The sequence below is a fragment of the Macaca fascicularis genome, chromosome 19 (genome assembly GCF_037993035.2).
Source record: "Macaca fascicularis isolate 582-1 chromosome 19, T2T-MFA8v1.1".
NCBI lineage: Eukaryota > Metazoa > Chordata > Mammalia > Primates > Cercopithecidae > Macaca > Macaca fascicularis.
The window spans coordinates 11,770,045-11,789,017 of NC_088393.1; the positions used below are offsets into that span (position 1 = coordinate 11,770,045).

The 18,973-nt window shown below is 54.8% G+C and overlaps 1 protein-coding gene across 16 annotated transcripts in view; it reads right to left on the minus strand.

The window, feature by feature from the left end:
- Positions 1-18,973, minus strand: part of DOCK6 (dedicator of cytokinesis 6) — a 62,953-nt gene that overhangs the window by 1,521 nt on the left and 42,459 nt on the right. For 10 of the 16 annotated variants that reach the window (XM_045379038.3, XM_045379035.3, XM_045379033.3 and 7 more), the window contains 20 exons: positions 18,755-18,925; positions 18,130-18,269; positions 17,872-18,041; positions 17,019-17,179; positions 16,702-16,884; positions 15,665-15,791; positions 15,252-15,336; positions 14,735-14,831; positions 14,470-14,604; positions 13,249-13,401; positions 12,055-12,213; positions 11,839-11,939; positions 9,694-9,886; positions 9,469-9,612; positions 3,343-3,474; positions 3,238-3,252; positions 1,751-1,882; positions 1,561-1,650; positions 1,037-1,273; positions 47-190 (listed from right to left, as the gene is read on the minus strand). In XM_045379038.3, coding sequence (XP_045234973.2) covers positions 47-190; positions 1,037-1,273; positions 1,561-1,650; positions 1,751-1,882; positions 3,238-3,252; positions 3,343-3,474; positions 9,469-9,612; positions 9,694-9,886; positions 11,839-11,939; positions 12,055-12,213; positions 13,249-13,401; positions 14,470-14,604; positions 14,735-14,831; positions 15,252-15,336; positions 15,665-15,791; positions 16,702-16,884; positions 17,019-17,179; positions 17,872-18,041; positions 18,130-18,269; positions 18,755-18,925 — 2,769 coding nt within the window. Of the gene's footprint in view, positions 1-46; positions 191-474; positions 633-1,036; positions 1,274-1,560; positions 1,651-1,750; positions 1,883-3,237; positions 3,253-3,342; positions 3,475-9,468; positions 9,613-9,693; positions 9,887-11,838; positions 11,940-12,054; positions 12,214-13,248; positions 13,402-14,469; positions 14,605-14,734; positions 14,832-15,251; positions 15,337-15,664; positions 15,792-16,701; positions 16,885-17,018; positions 17,180-17,871; positions 18,042-18,129; positions 18,270-18,754; positions 18,926-18,973 lie in introns of all 16 variants that reach the window. The other 6 variants (XM_045379040.3, XM_045379034.3, XM_045379032.3 and 3 more) reach the window with 2 other exon arrangements.

Genomic DNA, 18,973 nt, shown 5'->3' on the forward strand with positions numbered 1-18,973 from the left:
CCTGGAGTCCCCCATGCGGCCTGCATCCCCCTTCCACCAGCCGTGCCTGATTCACGGTGGGCCCCACGGAGCCCTGAAGCACCATCTGTAGCATCTTAGCATCTGGTGGGTCCTGCTCGGTGGCAAAGGCCAGCTCCCGTGTTTTCTTCTGCATGTCCTCGATAGCCACCTCCACCGGCGTCAGCACCGTCTATGGGGTGAGGGGAGGGGTGTGCACTCACTGGGGCCTGAGGAGGTCCTGATCGAAGCCAGTCGGGGGCAGCTCAGACCCCGCTGGGAGCAAGAGGGGTCCAAGAACCCAGGCAATGACCAGAATCTGGGGTCCTTCCTGGGTCTGACTCTGGGGGGGTCCAGCCTTGGGTCTGCTGCGTCTGGTGCCCTGGGGTTTAGTGGCTTTACATCTGGGGTCTCCAGACTTCCTTGGGTCTGGAGGTAGAGGTTTGAGACTGGAAGTTGGAGTTTGGGGTCCCCAACCTGGTTCTGGGGTACATGAGCCAATTTCTGGGTCTAGCGTGTCCACACGTCTCCTCTCTGGGTCTGGGATCCCTGGGCGTCTCCTCCCTGGGCCTTCTTAGATTTGGAGTCCCTGTGCCTCCCCTTTGTGAGTCTAGAATCCCTGGGTCCTCCTGGGTCTGGAGGTAGAGGTTTCAGTTTAGAGATTGGAATTCAGGGTCTCTCTATCTTCTCCGCCCAGTTCTGGGGTACCTGGGTCTCTTCCTGGGCCACACCTCTCCTCCCTGGTCCTTCCTAGATCTGGGCTCCCTCTGCCTCTTCTTTCTGGGTCTGGAATCTCTGGGCCACGCTGGGTCTGGGGTCCCTGTATCTTGTCTCCCAGGTCTCCCTGGGTCTGGTCTCCTCCCCTCTCCTCCCTGGGGATCTGGTCTAGGGTCCCTGTGCCACCCCTCTCTGTGTCTGAGATCCATGGGCCACCTTGGGTCTGGGTCCCTGTGTCTTCCCTCCCCTCCCCTCCCCTCCCCTCCCAGGGTCTGTTGTCCCCTCACCTCCCCACCCCTCCAGGCCCAGGGTCCTCACCCACCTCCTCCCTGTGGCACACACGGATGCGAGTCTTGATGTAGGGGAAGGCGTGGTCGGTGCTGAGCAGCGTCTTACGCTTGTGTTGCTCGGGCAGCTCCCCGTGTGCGCGTCCATCCGGCGTGAAGGGCGTGCAGAACAGGAATGTGCGAAGCCCATAGTTGCGGTCAAAGTAGGTCACCCGGTCCTTGAGCTCGTAGGTGTCAAAGTACGGTTCCACATACGTGATCTGGATGTAGGCCTGGGCACAGGGTCAGGTGTGAGGAGGGTCCCACAGCCCCGGCACGCACAGCCCAGGCCCTGTGCCTGGAGAGAGGGGATCTGGGCATCCCTGGATCTGGGGACTTTGTCACTTCCAGGTCTTCCTATGTCCGGATGTTTGGGAATCCCCTGAGGAACAGGTTTTGGGGTCCCCCAGTGAAATGTGATTTGGGGTTTCCCAGAGAAAGAGGATTTGAGGGTCCCCAGGAAACAGGACTTGGCGTCTCTGTGGATCTAGGATTTTGGGGAAATGGTCGGGGGACCCACCTTCTGTGCGTCAAGCTTGGACTTGTCCACAGGGTTAGAGTCTTTGATAATCTCAACCACGTCGTCGCCAAATCTCTCCGTGTAGAACTCCTGGAGACACAGGGCTGACTCGGGGCCACCCAGGGACAGCCCCTACTCCAGCCCCAAGGCAGCCCCATGCCCCGTTCCACCCCCCACCACAAGGACATGCCTCCAGCCGGTGTGAGATCTCTGCCAGCTTCGTGATCGATGGCTCCTTGTACACAAACTCCTGCTCATCCAGGTCGCCAAAGCGGGCGCCGTAGAAGCCCACGCGGAAATACGTCCCGAACACGCGCTGGAGCTGTGAAAAAGGGTGTGGTTGTCCGGGAGGCCCCTGCTGGAGGTCTGCCTGCCCCAGAGATAGGGGTCTCGAATATCAGGATGGGAGTGTGAGGACCACGAGAACATCCAGGCGTGGGCACAGGCAGGGGGTCCTGAGAACATCGGGGCATGGATTGCAATATGAAGTTAGGACTGGGGCTGTATTGTTCACAGGTGTGTCCCTAATGCCCATGGGACAGGGTATATAGCAGGTACCCAATAAATGCTTGGATGGCTGAGGAGAAGGATGGCTGCCTCTCTAGGACAGAGGCTCTGACTCCTTTGTTCTAGGGCATTCTCCTTCCCGTGCCCCGATGCCCGCAAGAATGGGTATACAGTAGGTGCCCAATAAGTGCTTGGATGGCTGAGGGAAGGGATGGCTGTCTCTCACTCTAGGACAGAGGCCCTGGTTCCCTTGTTCCATGGCATTCCCCTGCTCCTGTCCCCGGCCCTAAGTTTGGAAGAAGGAACCCCCTCCCTACCACCCCAAAACCACCACCCCATGACTGGAAAGGAAGTGGAATGGCTGGATGTTCACTTACCAAGGCCGATCCGGGAAGGGTGGGGCAGACATGGTGGGGTCAGAGGTGTGGGGGACAGAGAGACAATGTCATGGGAGTGGTCAGAGGTCAGAGTTCCCTCAACCCCCAGGGTCCTGGTTAACACTGCCCCGTGAGAATCATTCCGTGGGGAGAGAGATCAGAGATGGGAGATGGGTGGAGGCGAAGAGGACCTGCCCTCCCCACCCAGCTCCCACCCGGCCTGCCTGCCTGGGCTCTGGGTTTCTGCCATCTTTGGCCAGAACATTCTCCCCAAACTAGGAGATGCCTAAAAATAGACCTAAGCAGAGAAGAAGCGGGATTGGGGGGGGTGCTGCTGGAGCGGGGGGACACATTAACCAGAAACGAGGAGCAGAGGAGAGCCTGGGGGAGGCTGGAAGCTGGAGACGCAGGGAGAGACAGAGACTAAGAGAGAGATACCAGGATAGGGAGAGCCATGTGACAGATGGGGAGAGATGAGAAAGACACCATGAGGGAGTCAGCGCCACCCTGCCACCCCCCTGCAGTGACCAAGCTGGCCCTGGCAGAGGGAGGGGTGTCTCTGGAGAGCTCCCAGCTGGGTGAGTCACAAGCTGCCCTCGAGATCTGGGGCGGGGGGGTGGTGCATTTTTAGGGAAGGGAGGGAAGTGATGGGGTGGGTGCCTTGTGGCCACAGCCCCAGCCCCAATGGCCAGCGGCCATGCTCCTCTGGCGCCCCCTGGTGTTCACTGATGGCTGCTGGCCAGTCATCACGGGGGTCCCAGAGGCAGGTGGCTGTCCACTGAGGCTGACTCACCTCCCAGCCGGAACTCTGTCGGGAGAGAAGGGTCAAGGTCAGCAGATCCCTGGGGATGAGGAGTGGGGCTGAGGGTGGGGTCTGGGGAGGGGGTCCTGGGCCCACCTGGTGCATGATCTTGGTGAAGGCCTCCTGCAGTTTGCCATGCACCGCGGCCAACTTCTTGTAGTCACGGTGGGCTTCCAGGATGGGGATGAGGTTCTTGTAGACCTCATTCACCGCCTCGTAGAGTCCACCCTGAGAGTGAGGTGGGGTCAGGATTCCCCAAACTGTCTTCCCCTCTCCACTGTGCTCCTGTCTACCCATCTCCCTTGTGATCCTCTGTGCTCCATCCTACCCACCCTCCATCACCTCCTCCAGGAAGCCCGCCCTGACCAGCCCCATCCCAGATAGGGATTGAGCCTTTCCACTCAGCTCCCACAGAGGGCTCCATGGTCTTCACCGCTACTTATCTGTTTTGTTTTTTTGAGATAGGGTCTCACTCTATCGCCCAGGCTGGAGTGTAGTGGTACAATCACAGCTCACTGCAGCCTCCAACTCCTGGGCTCAAGAGATCTTCCCACCCTAGCCTCCCACATAGCTAGAACTACAGGCACATGCCACCATGCCCAGCTAATTTTATTTTAGTTTTTGTAGAGTCAGGGTCTCACTATATTGCCCCGGTTGGTCTTGAACTCATGGGCTCAAGTGATCCTCCTGCCTTGGCCTCTCAATTAGCTGGGATTACAGGTGTGAGCCACCACTCCCCCAGCCCTTCACCACTTTTAACAAGAATATTCTAGGCCAGGCGCGGTGGCTCAAGCCTGTAATCCCAGCACTTTGGGAGGCCGAGACGGGCGGATCACGAGGTCAGGAGATCGAGACCATCCTGGCTAATACGGTGAAACCCCGTCTCTACTAAAAATACAAAAAACTAGCCGGGCGAGGTGGCGGGCGCCTGTGGTCCCAGCTACTCGGGAGGCTGAGGCAGGAGAATGGCGGGAACCCGGGAGGCGGAGCTTGCAGTGAGCTGAGATCCGGCCACTGCACTCCAGCCCGGGCGACAGAGCCAGACTCCGTCTCAAAAAAAAAAAAAAAAAAAAGAATATTCTATGGCACAGGTACCATGTACATCTGCACTTCACCCATCTGTGTTCCTTCATTGATGGGAGAAGCAGTTTTTTTTTCCCCTATTCCTCAAAGAGGAAAGTGAGTTTCAGAGATATGGAGGCAATCCCCAGGGCCAAGACCCGAACACAAGCCCATCTGGCCCTGTGCCCGTGACCTCCATGCCCAACTGCCTCCTGGCGTGTGGTAATATGCCCCTCACCCCCAGCGGGTGCTGGCATCAAGCCTGGCTCAAAAAAGGCACCCTGTGAGGTTTGCTGACTGTCAGAAGGCCTGTGTCCACCCCCTGGTTTCTTCCCCTGAGGCCTTTGTGTGTGTGTGTGTGTTTTAAATCTTTTATTATTATTATTTTAATCTTTTTTTAATTATTATACTGGTTCTGACATGTGTGAGCCACCGCATTCGGCCCTTCCTCTGAGGACTTCGTCTCCAAGAATCCAGCAAAGTGACATTAATGAAGTTCTAGGGTACATGTGCAGAACGTGCAGTTTTGTTACGTAGGTATACACGTGCCTCGGTGGTTGCTGCACCCATCAGCCCGTCACCTACACTAAGTATTTTTTTTTTTTTTTTTTTTTGAGACGGAGTCTCGCTCTGTAGCCCAGGCTGGAGTGCAGTGGCCGGATCTCAGCTCACTGCAAGCTCCGCCTCCCGGGTTCACGCCATTCTCCGGCCTCAGCCTCCCGAGTAGCTGGGACTACAGACGCTGCCACCTCGCCCGGCTATTTTTTGTATTTCTTAGTAGAGACGAGGTTTCACCGTGTTAGCCAGGATGGTCTCGATCTCCTGACCTCGTGATCCGCCCATCTCGGCCTCCCAAAGTGCTGGGATTACAGGCTTGAGCCACCGTGCCGGGCCCTACACTAAGTATTTCTTCTAATGCTATCCCTCCGCTAACCCCCACCCGTGTTTGTTTTTTTGTTTTGTTTTGTTTTTAGATGGAGTCTTGGTTTGTTGCCCAGGCTGGAGTGCAGCGGTATGATCTCAGCTCGCTGCAACCTCTGCCTCCTGGGTTCAAGCAATTCTCCTGCCTCATCCTACCTAGTCACTGGAACTACAGGCGCCTGCTACCATGCCTGGCTCATTTTTATTTTTTTGAGACAAGAGTCTTGCTCTGTCACCCAGGCTGTAGTGCAATGGCGTGATGTTGGCTCACTGCAACCTCTGTCTCCCGGGTTTAAGCGATTCTTCTGCCTTAGCCTCCTGAGTAGCTAGGACTACAAGTGCCCGCCACCATGCCCGGCTAATACTTGTATTTTTAGTAGAGACGAGGTTTCACTATGTTGGCCAGGCTGGTCTCAAACTCCTGACCTCGTGATCTGCCCACCTTGGCCTCCCAAAGTGCTGGGATAACAGGCATGAGCCACTGAGCCCATGCCCAGCTAATTTTTTTGTATTTTTTTTTTTTTTTGTAGAGATGGGGTTTCTCCATGTTGCCCAAGCTGGTCTTGAACTCCCGACCTCAAGTGATCTGCCCTCCTCGGCCTCCCAAAGTGCTGGGATCACAAGCGTGAGCCACCGCATTCGGCCCTTCCTCTGAGGACTTTGTCTCCAAGAATCCAGCAGAGTGACAATAATGAAAACAATGTTGGCCGGACGCAGTGGCTCACGCCTGTAATCCCAGCACTTTGGGAGGCTGAGGCAGGCAGACCACGAGGTCAGGAGATCGAGACCATCCTGGCTAACACGGTGAAACCCCATCTCTAATAAAAATACAAAAAATTAGCCAGGCGTGGCGGCGGGTACCTGTAGTCCCAGCTACTCAGGAGGCTGAGGCAGGAGAATGGCGTGAACCCGGGAGGTAGAGTTTGCAGTGAGCTGAGATAGTGCCACTGCACTGCAGCCTGAGCGACACAGCGAGACTCTGTCTCAAAAAAAAAAAAAAAGAAAAGAAAACAATGTCACTAGTGTCACTAGAGGGCCAGCACCACAGAAGAAATCTCACTGGAACACCTGACTTCAAATGTGACCTTGAATCTCGCTGAGCTCTCAGATGTAAATGCCAGTTCCCCAAAATGTGAGGAACTGAGAAACAGGTAAAGTGACATCACATGGACACAGCCAGCCCCACACAAACCAGAAAAACACGCGGAGCAAAGGCCCCAGGGCTCCTGCAAGTCAAATGTAGAAGCTACCACCTGCCCTCATACAAACAAGCAAACTAGAGAAGAAAACCCCTTTTCAACAGTGGAAAATCAGTTGCCAGGCATGCTGGCTCATGCCTGTAATCCCAGTACTTTGGGAGGCCGAGGCGAGAGGGTTGCATGAGTCCCGGAGTTCAAGCCCAGCCTGGGCAACATAGCAAGACCCCATCTCTTTAAAAAAAGAAAAAAAATTGGCAGGCACGGTGGCTCAAGCCTGTAATCCCAGCACTTTGGGAGGCCGAGACGGGCGGATCATGAGGTCAGGAGATCGAGACCATCCTGGCTAACCCGGTGAAACCCCGTCTCTACAAAAAATACACAAAACTAGCCAGGCGAGGTCGCGGGCGCCTGTAGTCCCAGCTACTCGGGAGGCTGAGGCAGGAGAATGGCATAAACCCGGGAGGCGGAGCTTGCAGTAAGCTGAGATCTGGCCACTGCACTCCAGCCTGGGCGACAGAGTGAGACTCTGTCTCACAAAAAAAAAAAAAAAAAAAAAAAAAAAAAATTAACAAAGAAAAAAAAATTAGCTGGGTGTGGTGGTGCGCACTTATAGTCCCAGCTACTTGGGAGGCTGAGGTGGGAGGATCACCTGAGCCCAGGACATTGAGGCTGCAGTGAGCCAGGCTGCACACTGCAACCTGGGTGAGAGAGTAAGACCCTGTCGCAAAAAAAAAAAAGAAAAAAAAAGAAAAAGAGACTTAGGATACAGATCAGCCACAGCCATTGTGGGCCCTTATTGGATTCTGATTCAAACCAAGTAACCTCAAAAAAGATACATCAGAGATGATCTGGGACATCTAAATATAGAGTGCAATGAAATGACATCAATGACATTAAAGGATGACCATTAACTTGGCCACGTGGGATACGAGTTTTGTAAAAGGGTCTTTATCAGGAAGGGTTGCACAACGGGTACTTGTGGGAGTGGTGGGAAAATACCTGGGATTTGCTTTTTTTTTTTTTGGAGACAGAGCCTTGCTCTGTCCCTCAGGCTGGAGTGCAGTGGCATGATCTCAGCTCACTGCAACCTCCGCCTCCTGGGTTCAAGCGAGTCTCATGCCTCAGCCTCCCAAGTAGCTGGGATTACAGATGCCTGCCACCACGCCCGGCTAATTTTTGTATTTTTTTTTTTTTTTTTGAGACGGAGTCTCGCTCTGTAGCCCAGGCTGGAGTGCAGTGGCCGGATCTCAGCTCACTGCAAGCTCCGCCTCCCGGGTTCACGCCATTCTCCGGCCTCAGCCTCCCGAGTAGCTGGGACTACAGGCGCTGCCACCTCGCCCGGCTATTTTTTGTATTTCTTAGTAGAGACGGGGTTTCACCGTGTTAGCCAGGATGGTAATTTTTGTATTTTTAGTAGACATGGGGTTTCCCCATGTTGGCCAGGCTGGTCTTGAACTCCTGACCTCAGGTGATTCACCCGCCTCGGCCTCCCAAAGTGCTGGGATTACAGGAGTCAGCCACTGCGCCCAGTCTGGGATTTGCTTTAAGCTGGAGCTTCTCCAACTTGAAGATGCATGTGAATATCCTGTCTTTATTTTATTTATTTTTTGAGACATGTCGGTTTCACTCTGTCACGTAGATTGGAGTACAGCGGCACGATTATAACTCATTGCAGCTCCAACCTCCTGGGCTCCAGTGATTCTCCCGCTTCAAGCTTCCTGAGTAGCTGGGACTACAGGTGCGTGCCACCACACCCAGCTAGTTTCTTGTATGTAGAGACAGGGTTTTGCCGTGTTGCCCAGGCTGGTCTCAAACTCCTGGCCTCAAGTGAGCCTCCTGCCTCAGCCTCCCAAAGTGCTGGGATTACAGGCGGATTACAGGCGGGAGGCTCCTGCCTCAGCCTCCCAAAGTGCTGGGATTAGGTGGAAGGACTGAGTGAGGCCAGAAGTTTGAGACCAGCCTGAGCAACATAGTAAGACTCCCTCTCTATAAAAAAATTAAAAATTGGCAGGGTGTAGTGGCACACACCTGTAATCCCATGACTTTGGGAGGTTGAGGCAGGCAGATCACTTGAGCTCAGGAGTTCAAGACCAGCCTGGGAAACATGGCAAAACCCCATCTCTACAAAAAAATACAAAAAATTAGTCTAGTGATGTGTGCCTATAGTCCAGTTACTCAGGAGGCCAGGGTGGGAGAATCACCTGAGCCGCCCTGGAGGCCCAGGTTGTAGGCAGCTATGATCACGCCACTGCACTCCAGCCTGTGTGACAGAATGGAGGCCTTGTCTCACAAAATATCACAAAGAAAAAATATATATAATAATTTAAAAATTGGCCGGGCATGGTGGCACATGCCTGCAGCCCCACCTACTTGGGAGGCTGAGGTGGGAGGATTGCTTGAGCTCAGGAGTTCGAGGCGCAGTGAGCTATCATCGCACCACTGTACACCAGCCTGGGCAAAAGAGCAAGACTCTGTCAAAAACAAACAAATAAAAAAACAAGAAAGGAAAAAAGAAAACAAAGGAAAATTGAAAGCATCTCCAGCGTATGGAAGGTTTGCTATATCAAGCCTGCATCAAGGGTCTCATGGAGACATAGGCAAGTTACAGGGCCTCTGAGAAACCCAATTCTCCTTCTTGCTTTTTTTTTTTTTTTTTGAGACAGTCTCACTCTGTCGCCCAGGCTGGAGTGCAATGGCGCAATCCCGGCTCACTGCAACCTCTGCCTCCCTGGGTCAAGTGATTCTCCTGTCTCAGCCTCCCGAGTTGCTGGGATTACAGCTGCGTGCCACCACGCCTGGCTAATTTTGTATTTTTAGTAGAGACAGGGTTTCACCATGCTGGCCAGGCTGGTCTCGGACTCCTGGCCTCATGATCTACCTGCCTCAGCCTCCTAAAGTGCTGGGATTACAGATGTGAGCCACCGCGCCTGGCCAGTTCTCCTTCTTTCTAAATCCCCTGCTGGAAGGGTCTAGGAAGCAGATGTGATGGCGCCTCCCTGGCTCGAGCCCCCTCTCCTGCACCCAGTCCCCAAGGCCTCACCATGGTGAAGTAGCCGGCTGCCTGTTCCAGCAACCCCACCAGCCCCAGCTCAGTGAAGTGCTTCCCGGAGCAGAAGCCCTCCTCGTCGGGGGACAGGATGTCGTCGGAGATGGCGGACTCCTCTAGCACGTTGGATGAGATGTTCTGGGGCAGAAGAGATGGCATCAAACCCTCGTCCCCACTGCACAAGTGCTGCCCACCGCCTGCCGCCCCCTGGCCTCTCACCTGGAAGGAAACACAGCCCACGGGCAGGTGGCGGTGGTCCTCAAGCAGGGCGAGGTACTCAGCCACGAGGGCGGCTGCATGCACCATGCACTGGGCGGCCTCGGCATGGTTGCCCAGCTCCGCGTGCTTCCCGGCCATGTTCTGCAGCCAGGTCAGCCGCAGGTCTGGCGAGCCCTGGTAGCCCCGGGCAATTCTGGAGTCCAGGTGAGGGGGGATGTGAGGAGGGGACTCACCTGGTCCTCCCCACCTGCCTCCCACTTGTCCACCCCCTTCACTGGTTACCCCCATATCTGCCCCAAGGACCAGCCCATCTCCTCACCTGTACCCCATCGCCTCACTCATTCCGTCACCTGGCCATCCCTCACCTGTCTTCCCTTTCGTCTGTTTTCTCACCTGCTGGCCAGTCATCTGTCTTCACCTGTCTCCTCCCCTGCCTCCCTTACATATTCCTTTAGTCATCTTTCTCCTTACTTGTCCTGCTGTCTCCCACTGACCAGTCAGTCTCCTTACCAGTACCCTACTCACCTGTCTATCTCCTCACCTGTCCACCCCCTCACCTGTCCATCCCCTCACCTATCCATCCTCTCACCTGCCCATCCTTCACCTGTCCATCTCTTCAGTTGTCTATCACCTCACCTGTCCACTCCTCACCTGTCCATCCCTTCACTTGTCTCTCCCCTCACCTGTCCACCCGCTCACCTGTCCATCCCTTCACTTGTCTATCGCCTCACATGTCCACCCCTCACCTGTCCATCCTTCACCTGTCCACCCTCTCACCTGTCCACCCCTCACCTGTTCACCCTCTCACCTCTCTATCCCTTCACCTGTCTATCGCCTCACCTGTCCATCCCTCACCTGCCCACCCCTCACCTGTCCATCCCTCACCTGCCCACCCCTCACCTGTCCATCCCTCACCTGCCCACCCCTCGCCTGTCCACCCCTCACCTGTCTATCCTACCTGTCTATCTCCTCATTTGCCTATCCCCTCACCTGTCCACCCCTCACCTGTCTGTCCTAGCTGTGTATCCCCTCACATGTCCACCCACTCACCTATCCATCCCCTCACCTGTCCGTCACTTCACCTGCCCATCCCCTTACCTGTCCACCCTATCACCTGTCCACCCTCTCACCTGTTTATCCCCTCACCTGTCTGTCCCTCACCTGTCCACCCTCTCACCTGTCCATCCCTTCACTTGCCTATCCCCCACTTGTCTATCCCCTCACCTATCCCCTCACATGTCCACCCTGTCACCTGTCTATCCCCTCATCTGTCCATCCCTTCACCTGTCAACTCCCTCACCTGTCCATCCCTTCACCTGTCTCCTCGCCTGTCCACCTCCTGACTTCTCTACCTCCTGACCTGTCCATCCCCTCACCTGTCTATCCTGTCACCTATGTCTTCACATGTCCATCCCCTCACTTGTGTCCTCACCTGTCCATTTCTTCACCTACTCACCTGCCTGTCCAACCCTCTTCCTGTCTTCCCACTTACCTGTCTCCTCACCCATCCATCCTACTCTCCTTGACTGCTCACCTGTGTGGCATCTCCCCGCTTCCTCTATTCACCTGTCTCTTCGCTTATCTAACCCCTCACCTGTCTGTCCCTTCACCCCCCTGCCCCACCTTTTCATTTCTCACTTGACCCTCAGTTCATGAGTTGACTCTACCTGTGGAAACTTGAGTCACCTGAACTATTTCCCCTTCCTTGTGCACCATCTCACCTGTCTATCCACCTGCCCCTCCCATATGCCCCACCTTCCCCATCTCCATCACCGTCCACCCCTCCTACACTCCTCAACAGGTCTAGTCTCTGGATCTCATTTCCCTTCACCTGTGAGCCCCTCACCTGTCCCCCTCACCTGTCCTGGCTCTCATCTGTCATCCTCATCAATACATTCTTCTGGCATCCTCTTTACCTGTTTGCTTACCTGTTCTCTCCTTACTTGTGCCCTCATTTCTGCTCACCTGTCCCCCTCACCTGTCTGCCCACCTGTCCCCCTCACTTGTCCCCCTCATCTGCCTCTGTTAGAGACTGTATGCTCCCCTGCTCCCTCCTCACCTCCTCAGACATCTACTCTCATCCCTGTTCTCCCTGCACCTGTTGGGGCGTGGGTGCGGCTGAAGGTGCCGGCTGGCCCGCCTCACCTGTACATGAGGTCGATGAGCATCTCAGGGTCCTCCTGGTGTTCCTTCATCTTCACCGTGTCCGTCAGGATCATGTGCAGGTTGAACATCAGGTCCTGGACCTGGAGCCGGGAACATCCAGAGGCCAATGAGGGCATTAGGAAGTGAAGGGAGCCAAGGTGGTGGGGTCAGGGATTATATGAAGGGAAGGCGGCGCGGGGACCCAGCAGGTGTCACCTGCTCCGCGAAGGTGCTGTCCCGCAGCCCCACGTCCTCCTCAGCATAGGTGAGGATGGTTTTGAGTGAACGTCGCAGGTACTCTTCACTGAAGTTCTGTGTTGTCCCCACCAGGGACGAGAGAGACATGGTGACCTGCATCTTCACACGGGCAAAGTTCTGCAGGGAAGGGAGGGAAAGTGGAGCCAGGAGTCTCAGACCCCAGACACCACACCAGGGTCTGCTCAACCTGCCGACATGGCCCTTGCATTCTTTATTTATTTTTTTTATTTTTAATTTTTTTGAGATGGAGTCTCATTCTGTTGTCCAGGCTGGAGTGCAGTGGTGTGATCTCAGGTCACTGCAACCTCCGTCTCCCGAGTTCAGGCGATTCTCCTGCCTCAGCCTCCTGAGTAGCTGGGACTGCAGGCATATGCCACTATGCCCAGCTAATTTTTGTATTTTTGGTAGAGACAGGGTTTTACTATGTTGGCCAGGCTGGTCTCGAACTCCTGACCTCAAGTGATTCACCTGCCTGGGCCTCCCAAAATGCTGGGATTACAGGTGTGAGCCACCATGCCCAGTTGTTTTTTCTTTTTTTCTTTTTTTCTTTTTTTTTTTAGACTGAGTGTGTCACTGTATCGTGTAGGCTAGAATGCAGTGGTGCAATCTTGGCTCACTGCTGCAACCTCTGCCTCCCAGGTTCAAGTGATTCTCATGTCTCAGCCTTCCGAGTAGTTGGGATTACAGGCGTCTGCCACCATGCCCAGCTAATTTTTGTATTTTTAGTAGAGACGGGGTTTCATCATGTTGGCCAGGCTGGTCTCGAACTCCTGACCTCAAATGATCCACCTGCCTCAGCTTCCCAAAGTGTTGGGATTACAGGCATGAGCCACCATGCCTGGCCTCTTTTTTTTTTTTTTTTTTGAGACAAGGTCTCACTCTTGCTCAGGCTGGAGTGCGGTGGCACAATCACGGCCCACTGCAGCCTCAAACTCCCGGCCTTCAAGTGATCCTCTCACCTCAGCCTCCGAAAGTGCTGGGATTACAGGAATGAGCCAGGGCATCTGACCCCCAATTGCGTTCTGAGCCCTCCTCCTGCCCATTATGCTCAGTGACTACCTCCCCCCGCCTCACTCCCTGTATGGCACTGAGACCCCGCCGGCCACCCTGACCAGAGCCATGTGTGGACCATGCCTCCTTGCCCCCACTCACGTGGCCGATCTCGAAGTTCTGTCGCATGAGCAGGTACAGCGAGGCGCTGGCGTGCGTGCGGATGGTGCTGATGCGGCTGCCACAGTGTCGTAGGAGCCTCAGGCACAGGTCAGCACACAGCTCCGTGTCCTCCTCAAACAGCAGCTCCGGGAACTGCCCACAAGGACCCAGACAGACACTGTCCAGCCCCTCCCGGTTCTGGCTCAGAAGGGGACTGGCCCAAATGAGGACTGCTTGGGTAGGGGTTTGTGTTTTGTCCTCTTTGGCCAAGTACCACTGGGTTCGGAGTCAGACCTGGGTTTAAGCCCCGTGCTGTGTGACCCTGGGTAAGTGACTTGGCCACTCTGATCCTGCCTTCCTTCCACTGTAAACTGTGGCAAAGCAGTCTGCTCCATGGAGTTGCAGGGCACACGGTAAGTGCTCAATGAATGAGCTACTTTTTTTTGTTTCTTTTTTTTGAGACAGTATTTCACTCTTGTCTCCCAGGCTGGAGTGCAGTGGCGCGATCACAGCTCACAACTCCCAGGCTCAAGCCATCCTCCTACCTCAGCCTCCCCAGTAGCTCCCTAGTAGCTGGGATCTCAGGTGTGTACCACCCTGCCTGGCTAGCATTTTTTTTTTTTTGAGACAGGCTCTCACTGTGTTGCCCAGGCTGGAGTCCAGTGGCACGATCACGGCTCACGTAGCCTTGACCTCCCGGGCTCAAGTGATCCTCAGCTTTCTGAGATGCTAGGACCACAGACACATGCCACCACACTCAATTAATTTTTTTGTAGAAACAGGGTCTCACCATGTTGCCCAGGCTGGTCTCAAACTCCTAGGCTCACATCATCTTCCTGCCTCAGCCTCCCAAAGTGCTGGGATTACAGGTGTGAGCCACCATGCCTAGTCCTAGCTAATTTAAAAATGTTTTGTAGAGACGGGCCTCTCTATGTTGGCCAGGCTGGTCTCGAACTCCTAGGCTCACATCATCTACCTGCCTCAGCCTCCCAAAGTGCTGGGATTACAGGTGTGAGCCACCATGCCTAGTCCTAGCTAATTTTAAAATGTTTTGTAGAGACGGGCCTCTCTATGTTGGCCAGGCTGGTCTCAAACTCCTGGCCTCAAGTGATCCTCCCACCTCAGCCTCCCAAAGTGCTGGGATTATGGGCATGAGCCACTGTGCCCAGCCTAGAGCTTCTACTGTTTTTCTAAGAATCATGGTTGTTGAGTGGTTCTTACCTTGGACACAAGGGCCCTCTGGGTGGCCAGGCCATGCTGCAAGAAGAGGGCACTCTGGGCACTGCCCAGGCTGTACAGCACAACCTTCAGCACTGCCCCTAAGACGCTCTCCCGGGCTTCTGAAAGCATCACCGTCTGGAGGGGAGGGGGTCAGAAATCCAGGTGTGGTGATAGGGAAAGGGAAGGAGAGGGATTATGGAGCCAGGGATCACAAGGCACTGCAGCTGGGCTCAGAGCGCAAAGCAGATGCTGGATCAAGCCCTACCTGCACGATGATCTCCAGTGTGTCCAGAACTACTAGGCTTGCCTCGGTTGCCAGGTTCCCTTCCACCAAGGCCTCATGTTCCATTTCATCCTTGGTCCTGGAAGGGGAAGGGAGGTCTTGGGGCCCCACTTAGGGCAAGATCCTACTCCATGGCTGAGCTCCCTCCTCCCCCTGGCAACCCAGGGGGCTCTGGCTCTCTGGAAGCTGTTGTTTTTTGTTGTTGTTTTTGTTTTCTGAGACAGGGTCTTGCTCGGATGCCCAGGCTGGAGTGCAGCGGTGTGATCACAGCTCACTGCAGCCTCAACCTCCCAGGCTCAAGTCATCCTCCCACCTCAGTCTCATGAGTGGCTGGGACCACAGGCACATGCCACCATGCCTGGCTAATTTTTAAATTTTTGGTAGAGACAGGGTCTCACTATGTTGCCCAGGCTGGTCTCGAACTCCTGGACTCAAGCAATCCTCCCGCCTCGGCCTGAACTGTTCTGAACTCAGCAAACTCCCTCCTGCCCACACCTACTTGTCCACGCGGTCTGAGGTTTGCTTCCAGTGTGTGACGCTCTTCCGCCAGCGCACGTTCTCTGGATTCCCAAATGGGCTCCTCTCTGAGACGCATGAGCGCATGATCACAGATGCGTAAAAACACAGGGCACACGTGAACATCAGGAGAAATGCACAGGCATGAAGATATTCAGGTGGGCTGACCCGTGAGGGCACTGGGTGGAGCAGAAGCCTGCCGGGTGGACGCACAGGGGCAGACACGAGTGACAGATGGGGACGCACAGGCGCACGTGTACGGTGATGACGCGTGGACCTCTCTCCAGGAAATGTGAGGCAGAAAGTAAGCTAGGGATGGCCCCCTTCATGGGGTCCCTTGACACAAGGTGGGAGCAGCTGGTGGGATGGGGACATGTGGCTACGTTACCCTCTTACCACGACTTCGCCGAACCATTTCTTGTCGAGCTCCGATGGTGCCCAGAATGGCTTCCTCTAGACGTGCCTTCATATCCAGCGATTTTTTGAATGTGAGGCTGTTGATGCGTTCAAAGGCCTTTTTCCCCTGCGGGGAGACAGAGAACTGGGGTTCAAGGTTGACTCTGCTCTTTTCAGTGGGAGCTTGGCTGGCCCCATCCCTTTCTTTGTGCTCTTTCTCACCTCCGGGCCCCTGTGCTTCAAGACAGTTTACCTTTTTCTTCTAAATTCTTAGCACTTACAAAAAAGTGCTCACTGCAACCTCCACCTACTGGGCTCAAGCAATCCACCTCAGCCACCTCTGTAGCTGGGACTACAAGCATGTGCCACCATGCTCAGGTAAGTTTTGTATTTTTTGTAGAGATGGGGTTTCACCATGCTGCCCAGGCTGGTCTCAAACTCGTGGGCTCATGCAGTTTGCCTGCCTTGGCTTCCTCAAGTGCTGGGATTACAGGCGTGAGCCACTGCACCAGGCCTTTTTAAAAAAATTTCTTTCTTTTTTTTTTTCCAGAGATGGAGCCTCACTGTGTTGCCGAGGCTGGTGTGTAGTGGCATGATCTCAGTTTACTGCAACCTCTGCTTCCCAGGTTCAAGCAATTCTCTTGCCTCAGCCTCCCGAGTAGCTGGGACTACAGGCATGTGCCACCACACCCAGGTAATTTTTTGTATTTTTAGAAGAGACAGGGTTTCACCATGTTGCCCAGGCTGGTCTTGAACTCCTGACCTCAGGTGATCCACCTGCCTCAGCCTCCCAAAGTGCAGGGATTACAGGCATGAGCCACTGTGCCTGGCCTCCACCTTCCAAATTCTATTCACAAAGGCATTTCTGACTTTATTCCTTGCCTCGGCACAGAAACAATCCACCCCTTTACTCTCAGTCCCACAGAGTCCTCTGCACAAAGACAGTTCACCCCTTCCCACTCAGCCTGCAGCACCCTGGGTCCCTGGGTACATCTTTAGCCTGCCTCCCCCATTATCTCCTGCCGACACCCTCGAACCTTGTACTCGAAGGCAGCCAGGCAGAGGTACAGCAAGTCCAAGAGACGTCCCAGCTGGGGGAGTGTCAGGTCAGTGGCCCAGCGCTGCAGGAGCGCCGGCTCGGCATTTTTCAGCACCCACAGCACGCACGCCAGCAAGGTCCGGCTTGACTCAGCAGAGAGGGCACAGCCTGCGCGAGAAGCCTGGGGCCAGACAGGAATCAAAGTCAATTTCCATTTTCTCCATGTGAGATGAATCCTGGCCAATCTGTATCTTGATACCTGGCTTCTCCCATTCAAAGGGGATGATGTCTATGGGGACAAGCCTCCCTACTCACCGTTGGCGGCCCCTGGGAGATGCTGGCCCGGGAGCCAGGGGCTAGGGGGCCACCAGCAATGGCCATGGCCACAGAGGGGTTGATGGTACCCGCAATGTCCCCTTCGCCTTCTGTGTCTGAGTCAAGCATTGAGGCCAGTCTTGACCGCTGACCTGGACCCTCTGGCAGGGAAGGACAGAGGGAGAAAAAGATAAAGCCTTGGTAAGTGCTGTCCCTGTCTCAAATTTCAGAAGTCTTCCCTCACGGCCAGGCATGGTGGCTCACACCTGTAATCCCAGCACTTTGGGAGGCCGAGGGCGGGTGGATCTCCTGAGGTCAGGAGTTCGAGACCAGCCTGGCCAACGTGGCAAAATCCCATCTCTACTAAAATTACAAAAAATTAGCTGGGTGTGGTGGCAGACGCCTGTAATCCCAGCTACTTGGGAGGCTGAGGCAGGAGAATGGCGTGAACCTGGGAGGCGGAGCTTGCAGTGAGTTGAGATCGTGCCACTGCACTGCAGCCTGGGCGACAGAGTGAGACTCCATCTCAAAAAAAGAAAAAAAAGAAAATAATAAATGGTACAATAATATTTCCCGTCTATTGTAGGCTGACAGTATCTCAGTACTACAGCCCCGCACATTTTCACATAACCTTATGAAGTAGTTGGTGTTATTACTGTCCCCATTACAGGGGAGAAACCTGAGGCTCAGAGATGTTATAACTTGACTAGTCTGTCCTAGCACTTTAACCTGCTCTGCTAATCCTAATGCCTATACTCATATCCCTGACTGTGTTCTCCCACCTTTACTATCCTGCGCCTCCTGTGACCAAGTCCCTGGGTCGTGTGAGCCCATCCTCCCCTGGCCCACTGACCAGCAAAGTCATGCAGCCGTGGCAAGGTGTCCCGTGCAATCGATAGCAGCGGCAGGTACAGCTCAGCCACACAAGCCTTCACGGTGGCCTCTGCATAGCGGGGATCAGTGTCATGGCCACATAGCAGGCTGTGCACAGCACTGATGGCCTTCTTGTGCAACAGAAATGCCCTGTGGGGTAATGGGGTGCTCAGGACAGGGTGGACATGGCTCCTGAAATGTCCTACCTGCCCTGGGGCTAGACAGGACCTCTGCTCACCCCTCAGCCTCAGGTTCAAGGGCCAGCGCCAGCTCTGTCAGCAGGAGACCAGCTAGGAAGTGCTGCTGCCGGAATGGTCCACTCAGTTCGAACATGCTGGTCACCTTGGGGTCCGGGGCTTGGCTGGAGAAGGTGGAGCTCTGCAGAGTGGGGTAAAAATGGGGGATGCCAGCGGTCAAGGGTCAGAGGTGGGAGGTCACCATTAAAGCCATCTTGGAGGTGACAGAAATCATGGTGCTAATAGCCACAGATGAGAGACTGAGGTTAAGTCATCTGGAGGTGACAGCGGGTATGGGTTTCAAGCCCAGAAATGAGAGGCGGACGTTAACCCATCTGATGGGTATGGGGCATGGGGTCAAAAGTCAGAGGACTGAGAAATAGCACATGGAACACCGGGCTGGGAGTTAGGATTTAGGGGAGAGAAATCAGAAGTTAGTCCTTCTGGGAAATTGCTGAGAATGAGAGGAGAGGTGAAGGGTCAGAGGTCAAAAGTCAAACATAAGGGATCAATTCACCTAGGCAGTGGTCCACCGTGAAAGGGACAGAGATGAGGGAACCATAGGAGATGGACTGAAGGTGAGAGGTTGTAGGTCAAAGAGAGGAGGCAGAAGTGAAGCCAGCCCACCTGGGACGTGGTGGAGGACACAGAGGGGGAGGGCGAGGCTGGGGGCGACAGGGGGCAGCAGGGGAGGTTGAGGGTCACGTAGTGCTCGTGGCTGCATAGGATGCGAGTGAATTCCATGCGCAGGGTCAGCAGGGCCGCTGGATTAGGGGACGACTGGAGCCGCGTGGCCACCTGCAGGAGAGGGGTGGCCAGCAGTGATGTCAACATTGCTCCGCCTTC